A 19,325-nucleotide genomic window follows, 5' to 3' on the forward strand; every position below is an offset into this window, starting at 1 on the left:
ATAAAAGAACAAAATGTGTTAACAATTCTGGTTTAATTGGACTTTCTCTGCTTTCCCCATCACTTCACATATAGAAAACAAATTAACTGTAAAGGGATAGATGCTATGGGTATGTATGTGTTTTTAAGAAGGCCATGTATTTTTTGAAATCTATTTAAATCCATAAATGACAGGTTGAGGTGGATGATCTGAAAAACCCTTCTAACTCCCAAATGTATAAATATAGGCATTTGTGGAGAGTGAGGGAAATGAAGAAAAAACCATAAGACAGACAGAATAAAGACTCCAGCAATTTTTTTTAAAAAAGAAAACAATGTTTATTAGGATATTCTGGGGGTGGGGAAAGGTGCTATGTACAGATTGTAGTGCATGAGCAATATACTAACAGAAAATTCAAACATCACAACTTCCATAGTCCTTATTTCCAAACTAAATCCTCTTTCTTGGGTATTGGTAATAAAGTACCTAGTGAAATGGCTGTGAGACGACTTCATACAGTACAACCACCCCAGGGAAATGTACAGTGTTCCTTAGTACAGCATAGATAGAATATACACACAAGAACAAGGGAAGCATAGAGGACCCTCCAGAAATGGAGATCCCTGATCAGTTGGTGGTCTAAAATAAATACCAGAAACAAAAGCAACAGATGATAAAGCTCCCTGCTTGTAGGCTCTGACCACTGTGGACATTGGAGACAGCACCTCCAAACCTTGCCCCAGCTCTGCTGGAGGTGGGAGCATGAGGGGATTCCACCATAACGTAAATCAGTGGCAATTTCTTATCTCATCTCCCTGCACCATAGTTCTTTCCAACTTGTATTGTACAGAACTGAAACAAGGACATCCCCCCCAAAGAGGAGATCCAAAAACGTCTTTTGAGAAGGAAGAAAAAACTGTCCCTGATATCTCACATGACTTCTCAACATGAGCTGGATTAAATAGGGATAATTGTTTCAGTATTGAGGGATCATGCACACACCGCTTTGTAAACCCCACATTAAGCAAAAGTAGTAGGTCTTTGGCAGACAGGGAAGGATGGGAGGGAAAGGATTAAATAGTTGAGAAATTGAAACTCTCCTCTCATCCCACCCTGCCCCCTACCCTGGGCTTGTTTCTCTTAAAGCTTTTCCTTCAACCCTCTTAAGTTGAATCATTTATATCTGGGGGGAAAAGCATAATAGAACGTATCCAAAAAACTGCCTGTTTAGAGTGAGACCACAGCCAAACAAGGCAGAGCAATCTGGGAGTCGGTCCACCTTTATCAGTTTCCTTTCCTGCATTCAGAAATGCCTCCAGAGAAACGGGGAAATGGAAAGCCAAATTCCAGATCAAGCACACTTTACAAGCCAGGGAGGAAATGCAGGTTTCCCATTACCCTTTCTCATATGCTCATTCCCACCAGCTGCAGCTCGAGGAGCATCCTATGGCAAGCACTGCTAAGCCTTGGAGTTAGAAGCCAAGGCACTGAAGGGAAAGTGAGCACCAGGTGAAGAGCTGGAGCAATGACCAGAGAACCCTTGATAGACAACCCTCAGTAATTTCCAAGAGGCTGGTAACCTTTCCACCTCCCTTATAAATCTAGGCTATTTATTTACCTCGTCAGCACTTTTTAAACTTAATTCTTAGTATCCTAGGTCCAAGTTGTGTCCCTGCACATCAAACAGCATCATTTCACAGCTCTGGGTTTGCTGCCACTTTAATCAAAATTTATTTTACTTTCTCAGGTTTTCCCTTATATGCTGCCTTGCACTGGACAACTGGAAAAAAAGTGATTTCTGATAAAATCACTTCCTGACTATTACCTTATGGCTTTAGCAGCTCCACTGGCTTCTGGGCTTGGCAGCATTTGTATTTCCCAATGGCTCAGGAGAGTGATTCAGGGACTGTTGTGGCTGCCTTCACTTTAGGTTCATGGTTAAGGGCAAATTTGATTGCCCCTGTTCTGTGTCTGCCTGTAATAGGTGAGTGGCTATGGCTGGCAAGCTTGTTGGACTTTCTCTCAGGGACTCAGGCTCTGAAAAGTAAGTTCATAAGGTAATTATAAAGGGAATTTAGTGTCTGTGCAAAAGGGCGGCAAAGAGACATTTGCCCTTCTTTGCCCATGGGCAGCTTTCCCTGTAACTCAGCAGTCATGAGGTTCAGGAGGGAATCTGACTTCCAAAGCTATAAGCAAGACTGCTCGCTCAATTTCTCTTCCCAACTAGAGAGCTAGTCACCTGAATTATGGATATTATCCCTGCCCATCCCCACCAGAGGTCTTGGGGGAATGAAGTCCTTCTTCTTTTTCTAGGCTGCTCTGAATTTAATCAGGTGAGTTAAAGATGAAAAGCTTTGCAGATCATTATGTCTTCGGCACTCGGTCCCTGCCAGAGACTTGAAAGCACCTTTAAGCTGGCACTATTCAACATAGTATGGAGTATACAAAGGAATTCAAGATAGATTGACTTCAAGGGTCTCAGATCTCATTCTCCCATCTTCAACCCACTTCTCCCATCCCATTAAGTTTCATACTTCTACGGATTTGTGGACCTCAGGTGGAAAAACTCAAAATCCCAACACAGGTCCTCAGTGCAAGCCAGAGAGGGCAGGGGTGCCTTAATGATTTTTTTCTAAGATCCAGTAATGTCTTTTGAAGAGCAAGGTCACAGAGAGAGGAGAATTTGGAGAAAAGGAATGCTGTCTGAGCCCATAAAAGGAACATCATCTGATTAATTCTCCCTAAGTTGCCTAAGCCAATCATCTTCCACCCTGGACAAACAGCAAAAAGGAAGTAAAGGAATCTGTCTGGGTTAGGAAAAGAGGTCAAATCAGAGAAAGCTCCTACTGAAGCTGGCTATTGGGCTTGGCAGCTGCCCTTGGCAAAAATGAATTCCACATGGCAGCGTGACAGGATGCTGCTATTGGCACCTGCTGGAAGTGAGCAGCCCCAGTCACAGCTGTGCTGGTCAAATGAGCTTAGAGACCTTCAGAGACCAAGACCTTGAATGAATATCAGGATGTTTCCATCTTCCCTACAGTCTACTGAATTAAACATGGCTAAGGCTTGCTATATTCCCAACGTGCCTTAGGATGGACCACATTTTGGAAGATTTCAGGTCTGTGAGTGTTCAATCACTTTTTTTGATAATGTTGAGAGCTACCTCCCTTCAATCATCCTTTGGAGTCAAATTAAGAACAATCTTGAACCAGTTCGTGGATGTGATTTGCTTAGTTAGGATTTTAGGGCCAATTTCCTATCTTGGGATGATGTATGAGAAAGATGGAATATAGAGTTTGTGTGTTTTGCTCCTGAAAAGAGATGGCAGACAGGCTTTGGGAAAGCCAAGGCTAAGATGAAAAAGGGTTCTGGTATTTGTTTGATTAGGAGTAAATTTAGAGTAAACACAAGAGGAGAAATGTGGGGAGGGGGAAATTAAATTAAGTCAGTAGGGGAAATGGAAAGGGGAAGAAGGCAAATCAAGTAAATGACCAGAAAGGCCAATAATTAATTTCAGAAGAAACAAAGCAAATCTTTCAAGATGAAACATCATGGGGAGTTGACTGATTTTGCATCCCATAGTGTGCATCCCATTAACAAGGAAGTTTCTGCCAATTCCATGGTTTAGATGTTTTATGGAAAAATGATCATGAGCTGAGCCAAATCCATTTGGATTGAAGCATAAGCACATAGTTTAGGGATTCTGCAGTGGAGAATCATGAGAAGAATCTGGCAAATTGGTCTAAAATACCTGGCATTTGAGGAGTAAGGCTATCTATCCACCAGTAAAATCTGAATGAAGCAGGCAAAGGTAAGAGCTATCAGTTACAACTTGAGGACTATCTTAGAAGTGAGGAGGAAAAAAAATAAAAACTGAGCTTCTAAAAATTTACAAACAGAATTGATTTTTGTTTTATTTTAAAAGATTGGAAACAAAAACAACTAATCCTAAGTTTATCAGTCCTTGCTTTTCAAAAGAACTTTTCAAAGAAACTAATTCTTCCTCTATTTTGTTGGCTAGAAGTTGTTAATTTTAAGCAATGAGGAATATCATCACAGGTATGTAACACACTCAATCCTGAACCAGTGATTCTGCCAGCCATTCCAGGGTTCCATCTTGATGCTTTCTCCTATCTTAAAAGCCTCTTTTTCCTTGGTAAATGCTATGCTTTTCCATAGAATTCTTGAAATAACTTCAATTTACCTTTGCTGGTGCTCTGACCAGAGTTCTTCAGAATTTTAAGTAATTACTATTTATTCATTTTGAGTCTAGAAGATAGGTTCTTGGTCTTGCTTATCTTTACCAGAGATAAAACAGAGAATGTTCAGAAGGAAATTTATCAAAAGGGCTAAGAACTAGGTGGTAAGGAAATTTTTAAGCCCATGTTTTTTAGTCAAGTAGTACTTTCTGCCATGTAGTTCATTGATTCAAATAAGTGGTATTTGCCTGTCAACATGAATGAGAACTTATTTTTTAAAAAGCTTTTCTTCTGGGGCTACTCTTTCATAATCAACAACAACAGAAATCCATTTAAAGCTGGAATTTAAGAAAAGATTTTGCTAATTATATCAACTCCCACTACTCCTACATCTCTTTCCCCCCTCCCCCCAAGTACTCACACTGATTCAAGTGTTTCAGTTCTCCCACTTTTCTGTGTTCAGCAGATGGAGAGTTTAGAAAGAGATATCTGATTTAGAGCAGAAAGTAACATGTGGGGCCTAGGATGTAATGGAGACTACCCACTCTCTGTGTGCATTTAAGATAGGAACTGGTCTTAATATAGACCAAATTAAGGGTGACAATTCTGAAAGGGGCACTGCACAGTCATTTACAAACTCCTGGACAAGGGATCTAATATTCTGTGCTAACTTCAAAAGAAAAATTTTAATATATTTTTAAAATAGAAACCACCCAGTCAAACAACTACGTAATAGAGATACAATTGTTACTCTTAACCAAAAATATTCTCTGTGATTCTCGTCCTAGATTCCTATTAGTGGTTTGGACAAACCAGATATGGTAAAATAGGCATATGGTAGCATTTTGCATCCCCACTGTACATTGTGCACTTTTTTTTTCCTTTGTGTGCTATAATCAAGACATTAAAAATTGGTTAAATAAAGTCAAATTGGACTGTGCTTCTAATTATTTTAGCAGACTTGCTTGTTTTCTTTGAGCCAAAAAGGTCAGTGGGACTTCTGACATTGGAACAACTCCTAAATGTTTATTAATTCCTGTTTGAAATCAGCTTCATCCTATCATCCACTGTACTTACTCTTAGAATCAACTGCTACTTCCCACATTCCAATGGCTAACATTCATATTTGGTGCATCCAAAAATATATAAGCTAAAAAACAAAGAAAGGGAATACTTGAATTTTCCAGGTCCTTTTCCGGTCAACATTCAATGGACACAATCAATCAAAAAGAACTACATCATTTGCTTATTCGAGAGCTGGTGCAAATGACAGTGTTGACAAGGTTACTGTGTCAAGCTGACATCACTCATGTCAAATTCATCTAGAAAGAATTCATCCTAATCTCAACTGGCTTAAGTCCATAAGAACTTCAATAAAAGATTGGACAACTGAAAATCCATTCCCACATCCTGCTTGTTTAATAAGCAATTTATTTTCAAATTAAGGATTTGGAAACTAGAATATGCTTTTGGCTTTGAAGAAAAACAAGAACTTTCTTGTTGGTGATAGATGAGGCTTTTCAAAATATAATTTATGTCTGTTTTCTATCCATGAGCTTATTACTGAAGGCGACCCTTGTTAGATCTGATAACTACCATTTCCTCTTTGGTCATCTGAAGCTAATTAGAGCTGCTGTTTACCGCAGAAGTAATCAATAGCGTTTTATAGTGGCCTACACTGCATCAGACCCCTATGTAATTAGCAGAGAGTAGATACAGAGATAGCGTAATTAAAGCAAAATATGTTCTTTAAGTGATATTTACTAATTGTTAGCCTTCCAGATATTTCAACATACTTAATGTGCTTGTTCCAAGGAGTATGTTGAAGAAAGTTTTGACAGATGAAATAAGTTTCATGTTTATCAAGTTTTTCTTAAGGCTATCTGTTACTGAAAAATGTTGCAATTATACTTAGAAATATGTATTCAAAAGCATTTGTGTATGAATATGCTTCTAACTCAATTATACTTAAAAGACTAGGTCTTTACCTTGATTGTACAGCAGACATTTCTTCTTCTTTCTCATTTTTTTTTTACACACACACACACACACACACACACACACACACACACACACACACATATATTTTCCTTTTCAGTAATTCCATCGACACTTAGGGAGGAAAATAACAGCAAACCTGGGGGGAAGGAAGGACTATGTAAGGCTAGGATGATGCACACCAAGTGTGGATTTCTTCCCCCAAGCCTTGCTGCTGAATTCAAAAGAAAACTTCAATTTATTAGCATTAAAACCAAGAGTAATGCTATTATTGAGTGGACTCTGTCTAGAGGGGTGCACATCCTCCCACATGCATTGGAATATATCTTGGATCTAATTTACCTCCAAAATAACCAGGCTTCAAAAACATACTTCAGAATTGTACCTCAAATTATGGAATACAATGGGAAGATCTACGGACCCAATGTTTTGCCAACAATACTCAGCTTTTCTCTACACTGAGACAGCCCTGTAGTTGGTCTCTATTTTTATCCTTGCCCTACACTGACAGAACAATCACTATGGACTCAGTGCATTACAATGAGAGTTTTACTTGAAGACCCTAAAGCCAATATAATGAACCCTTTGCTTTAACTCTGTTATTGTCTGTCATGGAGGGGTGGGGGGATGAGATGCAACTCGATAAAACTCGATTACTGTGGATCATTTAGACATAACTGCCCGTAAGAGTAACTAAGCCGTCACCGTGAAGAATAAAGACAACCCTCAGGAAAGGAACTGTGCAGATGCTTAAAGGATGGGGTAGAGGATTTCGCCTCATCCAATGAAGGCTGTCCTTGTTAAGGAAAGCAAAACCAGAACCATTACATTATGTGAACTAGCAATGCAGCAATTAGAACTAGGCTGTTTTGTAACTGGCCAATATTTCCCCCCCTTCAGATGAGGCTTCTAGCATATACTTCTAGGAATGGTCAATGATTAATTAGCCTTAGGATTTTGTTCCCCCCCTGCCCCCCGTTCCAGTCTACCATAATGTGATGCAGAGCTTTCTGAAAAAGCATAAGGCTCCTAGAATTCTGCTTTTAAGGAGTTATATTTATAGTGTTACTAATATAGACAGATAAAACAGTTCTATGAGAGGGAAATGAACTCCATGTATTTTGTATTAAACCAACAGTAAAAAATGGGGATAGTATTATTAGGTCCAAAATATAGAAAGCCAACATTTGAAACCATTTAGTAAAATTTGTTTCTATATATAATCTCATAAATGTAAAGATTATTAGAGTTAAGCTTCCATTATGTCTGACTCTTGTTAGTTAAGGAATTCTCACCCATATAAGGCTTAGATGAGTGTATTTAAATGATTAACATACCGTTAGCAAGTTGCAAACTCCCACCCACCCCCACTTTTTATGACATCATAACTGAGAAACATACATTACATCTGTATGTGACATATCATATTTTAGCAGGAGAGAATGTAAAACCACTTAAGAGTTCATAAACATTAAGGAGGAAGATGCTAATACATTTAGAAAGCTTAACATCAGGAGCAGTCTATGAGAAGAAATGTTTTCATATCCATTCTTGGTGAGAACCTTTATGCGGTGACAAAAACAAAAAACAAAAACTGGCATCCCAGTTAGTTTGTTGTTCGCTTAATTTGAAACCAAAGCTGTTCAATGAAATAGGGAAGATATTAGGAACACAAACTTAGTCCTTTGCAAATAAAGGTCAGGGTTAAAACCATTTAAAAATAATAACAATAAAAAGCCTGTTTGTTTTATAGCCAAATTTACACACTGTCTTCTCTTTAAAATACAGCATGCTCAAAAGCCTTTTGGGTTTGGAATGTGCACTGCATCAAGTATTCCACAAAGGTCCCTAAATATCACAAGAAGCTTTCTTTAAAAAGAAAAAAACAAATTCCAGTTGAATGAAACTCTTTTAGCAGACTGCTTCAACTTAGCTCCTAAAACTGGAATTCAGATAGACAACAAAGAACAGGAAACGGCTTGTTTTTTTTTTTTGTTTTGTTTTGTTTTTGTACATGTCCGTATGTGGTTGTTTTGTTTGTTTGTTTGTTAATAGGGCTACAATGTTTCTGCCAGACTTATGAACAAGAAGGTCTTCAGTGCCGTGATGGTCAGGATCAGCAATTTGCTTAGACTCCCACTTGTAAGCGCAGCCACTGAGTCGGAGGCCATTTGGCTGGAGCCCCCAGCTCTGTCTTTTTCAAAATCCCGCTGTAAAAGAGGATATTTTGTAGTCAGTCATCTGCTAAGCAATTTCTTTCTTTCTTTCTTTTTTTTTTTTTAACCAATGTGCATTTAAATCTAACTTGGTTTTTACCTTATTACCCTGTTACTAATCAAAGTGGTTCTTGGGTTTTCTACCCCAAGGTTAATTAGCAGCAAAATTCAAAATATGGGGAACAATGAAACTGGTTGTCTGTTTTATCACCATTATAGAGTCTGTTAAGCCAATGATTCTCTGACTAATGCACTGTTTCAGAATCAATTTAGATAAAAAGGTATCAACTGAGAGAAAGTTTAAACCTCCCCCCCACCCCCCCCAGTGTTCACTTATGCCTTGGGTGAGCTCTGTGGTTACCAGTTTACCCTACTGTTTCACCCCAATGTGGGGCAAGGAAAATCAATGGTGATGGAAGGGAGTATGATGTCAAAGAAGCCCCATTTATCTCCTAAAATGCTAATATAAGTTTTTAGATTCAAAGAATTTAAGAGATTCAGCAAAATTTGGCAATATAGGCCATGGGTTCAAATAACAGCTTCACCACTTATTACCCAAGGTGAGTTTGTGTAAGTAAAATTCTCTTGAGGTCTCAGTTTCCTCATCAGAAAAATAAGATTCGACTAGACAATCTCTTTGATATCTTCTAATTTTAAGTTTATGGACCTAGAAATCTTCTAGTTCAGTGGTCAGTTTTCCAGGTGAGGTTTGGTGGGAAAAAAATAGGCTTCCTTCCATATCAACAACAAAGGCTGTCATGGATGAAGTTAACAATAAAAACTGCTATTAAAAGGATTTTAGACACCCTCTAATACGTTTCTCATTTTAAAAAATGGGAAAACTACCATTTCTTTCTTAAGGTCACCCATTAAAGTAATGGCAGAGCAAGGGATTGCCAAGTCTTAGGCCTCTTAGGCTCCAAGCACAACACTCATGTACTTGTTTAAATTAGTCCCAGGACCCTAAGATTGGCCTTAGCTAAAAGAACTCATTCTAATGGCATTCAAGCAAATTTTTCTTAAAATGGATGCTAGCAGAGACTTCAAGGCACAATACAGGAGATAAGACCGTCCATTTGCTCTTTTCCCCATCTGATGAGAGGCTGGAGGCTCAGTTATGGCAGCCCACGTGTCATGTGTACCTCTAACCCAAACTGCCAAAATTCAAATAAATCTAATCTTTGTCCCTCAATCTGGCAGCTCAAAACTGGCATTGGAATCACCTTAATGAGGAAGATCTTCCAACACTCATCAGGTAAAGAGGTAAGCATTCAATTATCACTTATCTGATGATGCATGTTTGATTTTCGTGTACTAAGTGGGGAATGATTTATGTGGCTGTCAATTTACTTATCAAAAGCAAGCATTCTGTCATCCTTTAAGTTCAGGCTTGCTAAATCCCACAATTCCCCATCTTTACATATTATGCTTAATAGTCACAACTATAATTACCCCATAACCTGCATAATCAGGTATTTATGTGTTGTTTCCATGTAACTGAGACTCAAAAGCATCACTTGGTATTTACCAGGACATTGCATGAAAGGATCTTTATATTGACAAAACTGTCATCAAAAGGGCTCTGACAGCCCCAGCTTTTTATGTAGTGGCTCAGAGCAACATTTCTCCTCAAAAGATGTCATGACAGGTGGCTTGCTTTGAGTGGGGAATGAATGCAGACTCTCTTCATTGCTCTACCCCAACTGAAGCCCTGGAGACCATGTACTCCAGTCCCCCAGACTAGTAAAAGCAAAATCCAGTTCATAGAGTGCTTACATCAGCCAGGCAGAGGTGTGGATTTCCTGAAGCGTTGGATTTTAGCTTCTGTGCCTAAGGAAAGACACAAAAATTAGATAGGTTGGTGAAAACAACGTAAACGTAGTCATCTAGGTGATTATTATTTTAATTTTTACAAATTTTCAGCGGGCCATCTTGATCACTATCTTCCTCCATGAAGCTAAATCTTAGGAAGGGCCAAGCCATTTTCCATGAAAAGCAGACTTCTAAATACTAAAGTAAGCAGCAAACCTCTTATTTACTACATATGGCACCAGAGCTTTCGAGGGAAGAGGGGGATGAGCTCATGATGAGTAATTAGGAACTTTGCATGAATGCTGGCAGATTCCTGGAAAAATCAGAGGTACAAGGGAGCTCTAAGACTTCTCCAATTCCTCTTTGAGGAAGTCCAAAAGACACACAAAGGAGAGATCATGATTTAAGGTCACACAGATAGGTAGTGGAGGAACCCATTATCAGCACCTAGGTTGTTGGAGTCCCTTATTGCCATATTAAGAAGCAATGTGTCTTAACCTCTATCAGTAAATATGTCACCTTTTCTGCCTATAAAAGATCCCATCAACTACTACTCCTTCTACCCTGAACTCCTTCCTATACTCTCTCCACCCTAAATTCTCATTGGAATAAATAAAAAGAATGCTCCTCGTTTGGAAGAGAGAGTAATTGAAAGAGATAATAAGTCACCTCCAAATTTGTTCAAAATTTCTTTATTTTATTTATGCTAATATTATAGGGATCTCACTGGCCAATTAGATGCTGCCCTTGTCCCCCTCCCCCGCAAGATGAGTAGGTCACCCTTGACTTGGAAAACCACTACAGTAAAACAGAAATGCATTACCCAAGTAGCCACAAAGGCAATGCAAAGAAGGAAAAAAATTATGAGTCACTCTGTCCCCTTCTGTGTCCCATTGCTTTCTGTATCTCCCTTTCTGATTCCCCAAAGTTACTTAATTTTTGAAACATTTCCGTAGATGGCCAACTCTCTAAATAATTTTTATTCTCTCCTTGGTTTCTTTGAGGAGCTAGAATCTCTGCAGGGGTGCGTGTGTGTGTGTGTGTGTGTGTGTGTGTGTGTGTGTGTGTGTGTGTGTGAGAGAGACAGGCATACAGAGATAGAGAGGCAGAGAAAGACACAACAGAGAGAAAGACAGAGAGAAAGAGAGACAGAAAGACAGAGAAACAGAGACAGAAACAGATTCAGAAATAGAGATTGAGAGACAAAGAGAGAGAAGGAAGAGGAGAAAGAGAAGAATGGGTTAGAATTCAGATAATTTGAGTGATTATTTTAGCTCTACCACTAATTGCTCAATGCACGCTATTTCTCTGGACATCAAGATTATCGATACAGTAAAAGAGCTGGATTAGGCCTGAGGTTTTTTCCAGCTTTACATTTTTGTGCTTATTTATTTATTTATTTATTTATTTATTTTTTGGTCTCTCTCGGGGATTAGTGTTTTCACTGCCCACATTTAGGATGTTAGGAACTGCCCAATTCAATTCAATTCAATAAACATTTACCTGTTTCTGTATTGGTCCCTAAGGCTGAGATTGGGGAAACACAGATGGAAGACAAAACAATTTCTGCCCTTTGGTAACTTATAATTTAGGAGTGAGGGTGAAAAGGAGGAAGGCTAACTATAGAATGACTAAAAGAGCTCTTTGATGTAAACAAGTATAAAGCTTGCATTTGTATAGCTTGGTGACAGTTTTCAACATGATCTCATGTATACTGTCTCTGATCTTAAAGACTGCCTTGGATGGGAAATAAAGAAGATATTACCATACTCCATTTATATAAGAGTAAACATACAAATGGAAGTTTAATGGCTTACCAAAAGACATACAAGTAGAAAAGGCAGTATTCTAGCCTGGGCCTTTTTGGTCCAAGGTATTGTATTCTCTCCACCACCACCACTATAACTTCTCTTACCTATCAGTAATCTCTTAATTTGCAGGGTTATAAGGGACAATAAACCTGCAATAGCAAATCACATCAGACCAGCCCTTTAAACTCCAACTTATAAACAAGACTAATAAAAAGACCAGAGTATAAAGAGGGATGTTGTTTTTTTGACACTAACCAGCTTCTTCACTGGTTACCCTGACCTATACCTCACCGGTGTATAAAAAACATCCCATGCAGGACTGTTAGGGTAAACCTATTTCTGCAATTACACTAGAAGAGAGCCAATGTCAAGAACCCATCTTTGCATCAAGTTCAAGGAATACTGTGGCAAGTTATTCTTAATGCTATCTGGAAAGTGTCAATCTCTAACTGTATTTGTATATGTCAGTCTTGAATATGAAAATTAAACCTTTAAACATGAGTAAAGAACTGTTAAGCAGACTTCTGTTGCTAAAAGGTCATTAAAGGTTGCATAAAATCAGAAAAGTAACTTGAGGAAAATAGTATTTTACATAATATTCTACATTAAAAAGAGATTAGGCCAACTGAGCTATTACCTACAGAAAAGACCATATAGAATTTTAAATGTTTATTTCTGCTTTTAATTGTAATTATATCCATACATTAAAATGGTCACAAAAATACTACTTTCTCCTTTTCTTTGTGAGATCATAATCTATAAAAGACATATCCTTCCTGAGAACTCTGAGAAAACTAATAGAATGAGATCCTAAATCATATAGATGATATGTTACATTTTATAAACAGTACTTAGGGAAGCATTTTATTTCTAAACTGTATCTCCTTTTGCTATCTTAGGTCAACTGGGATTAAAAGTCCTTAACTGTAGGTATCAGTAACAATCAACAATTAATCAATCAACAAGCATTCATTACATTTTTATTATGTAATCAATACATAGAAAACAGACAGAGTAGATGGAGGGTGGCTTTAGTGGATAGTAATTAGGATAGCAATTCCTGTAGAAAGAGGTATCTGAACAAAGTCAAGAAAGAAGACAGGACTTTTGAGAACAAGAACAAAGTGAAAACACCTTCCAGACATAGGAAATAGTTACTGAGAAAAGTAAGTCAAAGAGTAGTTTTATTTGATCTTTGACTTGATCAGGATCCTCTAGGTTTGTTGCAGAGGGAATATTAAAGTGTGGGAAAAGAGTGACATGGTCAGAATTACATTTAGGAAAATCACTTTGGCAGCTGTGGGGAAGAAGGACAGGTGTAGAGAAGCTTAAGGCAAAATCTTTACGTAGAAAATAATTTCATAACTTGAAGGAAGGGGTGAGTAGGACTTGAAGTGGTATGATGGGATCAGAGGGGGGAAAACCCAGTATTTCATAATCCTTGGATATGTGAAGTGAATGAAAGAGAGGAAGTGAGGGTGACAGAAAGTAATCAAACCTGTGTGGTGAATGGTGGAAGGGGAATGGTGCCCTTGTCAACAGTGAGAGAGAGTTCAGACGAGTGAAAAAGATTGGGATTTTTGGTTTGTTTTTGATGGGAGATAATATTGTGTCCTAGTCCCCACGCATTAACGTTGAGGTGCCCATAGGACATCTGGTTTGATATTTTCAATAAGGATGTGTGTTATACAGTATTGTAGCTCAGGAGAAAAATTAGAACTGATATATAAAAGTGGAAATCATCTAATTAGAGCTCATAATTAAATCTATGAGAACTGATTAGAGTTTGCCAAATGGGCAGGACAGAATTTTGGGGGATGTCTATAATTAGTGGAAGTGACCCAGTTGAAGATCCAGTGAAGAAGAATAGTCAGAGGGAGAACCAAGAGAGAGCAGTCATGAAAATCTAGAGAGAAAACAAGTTACTCAATTAACAAATAAATTCTCCAAAAGTCTCCAATGAGGATGACAACTCTGAGGATCTATGTCACACCTAAAATGATAAAGGTTGGAGATAATATGAGAAAATTGGGACACTAATGTATTACTGATGGAGATGTGAACTGATTCAACCATTCTGGAGAGCAATATGGAACTATGCCTAAAGGTCCATAAAACTGTGCATATCCTAGGATCCAGCAATACCTAGGTCTATATCCAAAAGATTGTTTAAATAGTTAAAGGACCTCTTCTTTGTACAAAAATATTTAAAACAGTTACTTTTGTAGTAGTAAAGAACTGAAAATTTGGGAAGATATCCATCACCTGAAAAATGGCTGAATAAGTTGTGGTATGTGATTATAATTAAATACTTATGTGAGCAGGATGATTTCAGAAAAACCTGAGAAGACTTACACTAATTGATGCAAAGTGAGCAGAACCAGGAGAACATTCTACAGAGTAATTGCAATACTGTATAAAGATCAATTGTGAATGATTTAGCTCCTGTCAGCAATATGATGATTCAAAGGACTCATAATTAAAAATAATATCTCTAGAGAAAAAAATTGAGTCTGAAAGCAAATTGAAGAATATAATTTTCCACTTTAATTGTGTGTGTGTGTGTGTGTGTGTGTGTGTGTGTGTGTTTCCTTTGGATCTGTTACTATCTTTTTAAGAACATAACTAATATGATAATATGTTTTACATGATTGAACAAATATAATCTAAGTTAAATTGTTTATTATCTCTCAGTGATGAGGAAAATGAGGATGGGAGTAAGAAAATTTGGAGCTCAAAATTTTTTAAAAAGTATATTAAAATTATCTTTTTATATGTAATTGGGAGAAAGAAAATATTTTTAAAAAATAAAAAAGAGAAAACACTGAGAAAATTTGGAGAGACTGGTTTCGGTTGAGTAAGGCTTAGAATGGTCTATTTCATTAATTTATTTATTTATCTAATAATTAATATACACCCAGAATGTGAGAGAAACAAAATACATTAAGATAGGCATTTTATTCAGATGTGGGTTAGATCCCTTAAAATTCTATTAATCCCAGAAGTTCTACATTATTTAGGTTTTTTAGGACACAATGAGGGGGGGGTAAATCTTATAGGTGATTATTTAACTCTTTCATTCAAAACTAGGCTTCCAACATAAGCCCCATTATAGAAGTTTGATATTCAAAATAAGGGACATGATAGATATACTGTTATTACATCCAAGTCAAACAATAATCTAAAAAAACATTCTTGACTCTTTTCTAGCCTGGTGGATCTCCTTCACCCCCACCCACTCTTACTTCTGCCATTTCTGCCCAGAAGCCAAGTCTTGATGTTTCGAATATTATCATAATAATAATATTATTATATATAATAGTATATAATATTAACATAATTATTATAATAATAACACTTCACATTCCTTTGCCTCCCCTTACAAGCCAACTACATTGGTCCTTGTTCTCAGCATCTCTTACCTAGACTGTTGTTATTTGCCTCCTAAAAGGTATTCCTTGTTTCTAGGCTCTTTTATCACCAATCCAGCTTTCATATACCTAACAAAAAGATCTTCTATAAAGCACAGATTCGATCTTGTCATTCCTGAGTTCAAAGGCCTTCAGTTTTTCTGTATTACTTCTAGGAAGAAGACATAAATCCCTTAGTCTGAGGTTTAAGGTCTTCTTCAGTCTGGGAATAAACTGCCTTTTGAGATTCATATATAATACTTTTGGTAAACATTCCATATCTCAGCCAAAACCAATTACTAGATTTTCTCCAAACTCAACATTCACTCTTTCAGACTAGTGCCTTTGCAAAAATAGTTCTCATTGCTTAGAAAGTATTATCTTTATCATTTCTATCAAGGTTCATTCAACTCAGGGGCCAACTCTTCCCTGAAGCCTTCCGTGATATTTCCAGTTTTTTAATTCTTTCTTTCTTCTCCAAATTAACTTGAAATTATTCCTCTGTGTACATGTTCTGTTTCATCCAGCAGGATGTGAGGCTCAAAAGGGCAAACACTTTTCTTTTTTTGTATCTAATATATGTAGAGCATGGTAAGTATTTAATAATGCTTTATTAACTGCTGAAACTAATTCCAAACTAATAAGTAATACCAAGTCCACTTAAACTATCCAGCATATTTGTAAAAGTTCTGCCGAGAGGGGAATGGGGGGTGGCAGTGGAATTGGGGAGGCAACAAAGCACCTACTATGTGCCAGACATTATGTTATGTGCTTTACAATTATTATCTCATTTCCTCGTAACAACCCCCAGAAAAGTAAGTGCTATTATCATCCCCACTGTATTGAGGAAACTGAGGTAGACAAGAGTGATCTGCTCAGTCACATAGCTGGTAAATGTCTGAGGCTGGATTTGAATTCAGGTTTCTGACTTTGGGCACAGCAGGTTCCTACTGTGATTGTGTAGGAAAAGTCTGGCTATAATGAGAAAAGAACTGGGTTTGAAGATTGAAGACCTAGATTCAAGACATAATTCAGAAACTTTTTTGCTGGTGCAAAGCACTTGCAGGGCAAGCCACTAAACAATTATTCTCAGGGATGCTATCTGCATGCACTACCTACATCCCTGGCTTACTGTGACAGAATTGTTTTGCTCAGCTTAGAGACTTGCAAATGTGAGGTTTTATTGTTTTTAAGAGACAGTGTAGGGTGCAGAGAGCTGAAACTCACATTGTGGCAGGACCTCAGCCCTGCAACTGAAACTTACAAGCAGAAGGAACATGCTCAAGTTACTTACTGTCCAATCTCAATTTTCTTACCTTTAAAATGTGGGAAAGAACACTTGTAGCATTTACCTCACACTAAGCTGTTGCAAGGATGAAATGTGATGATGTATATCGTTAAATGGGCAGCTAAGGATGCCACAGTGTACAGAGTTCCAGGCTGGAGTCAGGAACACTGACCTTAGAAACTTAATGGCTGTGTGACCCTGGGCAATTACTTAAGACTGGGGACACTTATATAAATTGATGCAATAGCAACATTATGAAAACAAAAAAATTTGAAAGAATTAAAAACTGATCAACCATAATTCCAGAAGACAAATGGTAAAAGATGCTACCTGTAATAAAAAAAATATGTGTTTTCTGAGTTGGTCAGTTCAGGGATTTTTATCTGCCTCAGTTGCCTCATCTGTAAATGGGCTCATGGTAATCTTTGCCAAGGAAGCCTCAAATAGGATCATGGGGAATTGGAAATATCTGAAAAATGACTTAGCAACAATAATATCTTTAAAGCACTACTGAGTAGCTATGTTAGCTAATATAAATAAGGATGCTGTTCTGTTTACTCTGGGTACTCTGCCACAAAAAAAGCATAACATTTGACAGCAACAGTGAAGGAGTAGCCATGAAATTATTGAATTTACCTCTTGTTCTTCCCTTACCTCAGGCATCCCTTCCTACTTTGAACATAAGCAAATGGCTTATTACTGGTTGCTCCATCTTTTAACCCCACCAACTAATTGTCAACCCCATCAATTATTTATCATTTGCAGCACCACCTCTGGGCTGAGGTTTACTCAGTTGTATATTACAATTACAAATCTAAAGCATAAACTAACTAAACTCCTTAGTAATATAAAAATTATATTGGAGCAGTAGATCTCTGCCCTAATGAGACCTAAAAAAGGGGGAAAGGGCCCATGTGGACAAAAATATTTATAGCAGCTCTTTTGTGGTGGCAATGAACATAAAACTAAAGGGGGATGTTCATCAGTTGAGGAATGGCAGATCAAATTATGGAATATGAATTTAATGGAAAGCTATTGTTCCATAAGACATGGTAAAAGGAGCAATCTCAGGGAAGACTGGGAAGACTTATATAAATTGATGCAAAGTAACAGATGTGCAGAACAAAGGAAACAATTCATGCAGTAACAAAATTATGAAAACAAATAAACTTTGAAAGGATTAAAAATTTGACAATTAAATGATCAACCATAATTTCTGAAGACCAATGGTAAAAGATGCTACCTGTAGTGAAAAATAAATGTATGTTTTTTGAGTTGGTCAATCCAGGAATTTTTATTTATTTATTTACTTTCCTAGATCACACAAATTTGTTACAAGGATTTAAAGGCGTTTTTTATTTCCCTTTTAATCATGATGTGGGGAGAACAAAATCAATTTTTGTTCATTAAAAATAATAAATGAAGAATTAAAAAGACCCTGTTTATGCCCCAAAAAAGTGAAATAAATAATGCTGAAAACTGCTTTCACATCCTATCAAACTACAGATGTACCTAAGTATCACAGAGTTTTCAGTCTTATAAAGGCTCTTCCAGATTTAACACCTTTCTTATATAATATCTTCAAAGAATTTCTTCAAGTGAATGCAGGGTTTCTCAGAGGACTAATAAGATTGAAAAGAGGGCATTCTGCAGCAGACTGAGACCAAAAAATGCTTTTGCCTGGTTGGGTCTCTCCAAATTAACACTACAAAGACAAAAGACAAAAAGCTTCTATTTAAGCTAAAAAAGCATGGGCTATGCTAGACTAACCAGTCTGTATGGCACTGCTGGGCACACAATCTCATCAGCTCATCTCTCTTACAATTTGAAACAGCAAAGGTCCAGGGATTGGAGTAAAGGGGGAGAGCGCCAATGTCTGGCATTTAAACTCATTAGTTGTACATCTGGTTCACATACATGAATACCATCTGAGGTCTGAAACCCCAAAGTGAACATACTCAGATTCAGGAACTAGAAATCTACCTAAGTGAATACAGAGGCCACTTAAGGAAATTTGGTCCTTAAAGAAACTCTTTGTAATCTATTATTTTCTCATTTGAAATGCTTTTATCTAAGTTGGTCTGAAAATATCAAATTATCATTGTCTTGATAGTAATTTAGATATGAAAAAAGTCAAAAATAAAATTACAGGGATTTCCTTCCCCCTGACCAATGCAAAAGGGATATTATATAACTTTAAAATGTTACCCAGTGGATTAAAGTGGGGGATATTCTGGGGAAAAAAAGCAAAACAGCTTCTAGGTTTGTCTTTGTAAAGAGTCTGAAATGGGAGGAACACGTTTTACTGCTGAGGTATAAACCTGTAAAACTAAGGGTTTATAATGGAAATGTTGGCACGCCATCCATGACTCTGGCGGCAGAGCACGTCAGCCCTGCTAATGGCTGCATACAGAACAGAGCGCTTAGCTGGAGAGTTTCTATCCAAGCACTAAACCCTATAATCTGTAAAAAGCAGGTGGGTTTTTTTTAAAAGGAAAAATTGGAGTGAAGATGGGGGGAGGAAAGAAGAAAGTGTAGCAAAATTGTGGTGTTGTTTGTGTTTTGGAAACTGGATTATATAACATATTCAATGAAAGGACATTTCAGTGACC

At 37.4% G+C, this 19,325-nt stretch overlaps 1 protein-coding gene across 5 annotated transcripts in view; it reads right to left on the reverse strand.

Annotated features, from left to right (window-relative positions):
- Nucleotides 1-292: 292 nt before the first annotated feature.
- Nucleotides 293-19,325, reverse strand: part of GFRA1 (GDNF family receptor alpha 1) — a 315,182-nt gene continuing 296,149 nt past the window's right edge. For all 5 annotated transcript variants that reach the window (XM_074295695.1, XM_074295696.1, XM_074295697.1 and 2 more), the window contains 2 exons: nt 10,169-10,222; nt 293-8,386 (listed from right to left, as the gene is read on the reverse strand). In XM_074295695.1, the coding sequence (XP_074151796.1) occupies nt 8,234-8,386; nt 10,169-10,222 (207 nt within the window). In that variant the 3' untranslated portion in view covers nt 293-8,233. The remainder of the gene's footprint in view (nt 8,387-10,168; nt 10,223-19,325) is intronic.

Source organism: Sminthopsis crassicaudata, chromosome 2 (assembly GCF_048593235.1).
Source record: "Sminthopsis crassicaudata isolate SCR6 chromosome 2, ASM4859323v1, whole genome shotgun sequence".
In the NCBI taxonomy this organism is placed as follows: Eukaryota; Metazoa; Chordata; class Mammalia; order Dasyuromorphia; family Dasyuridae; genus Sminthopsis; species Sminthopsis crassicaudata.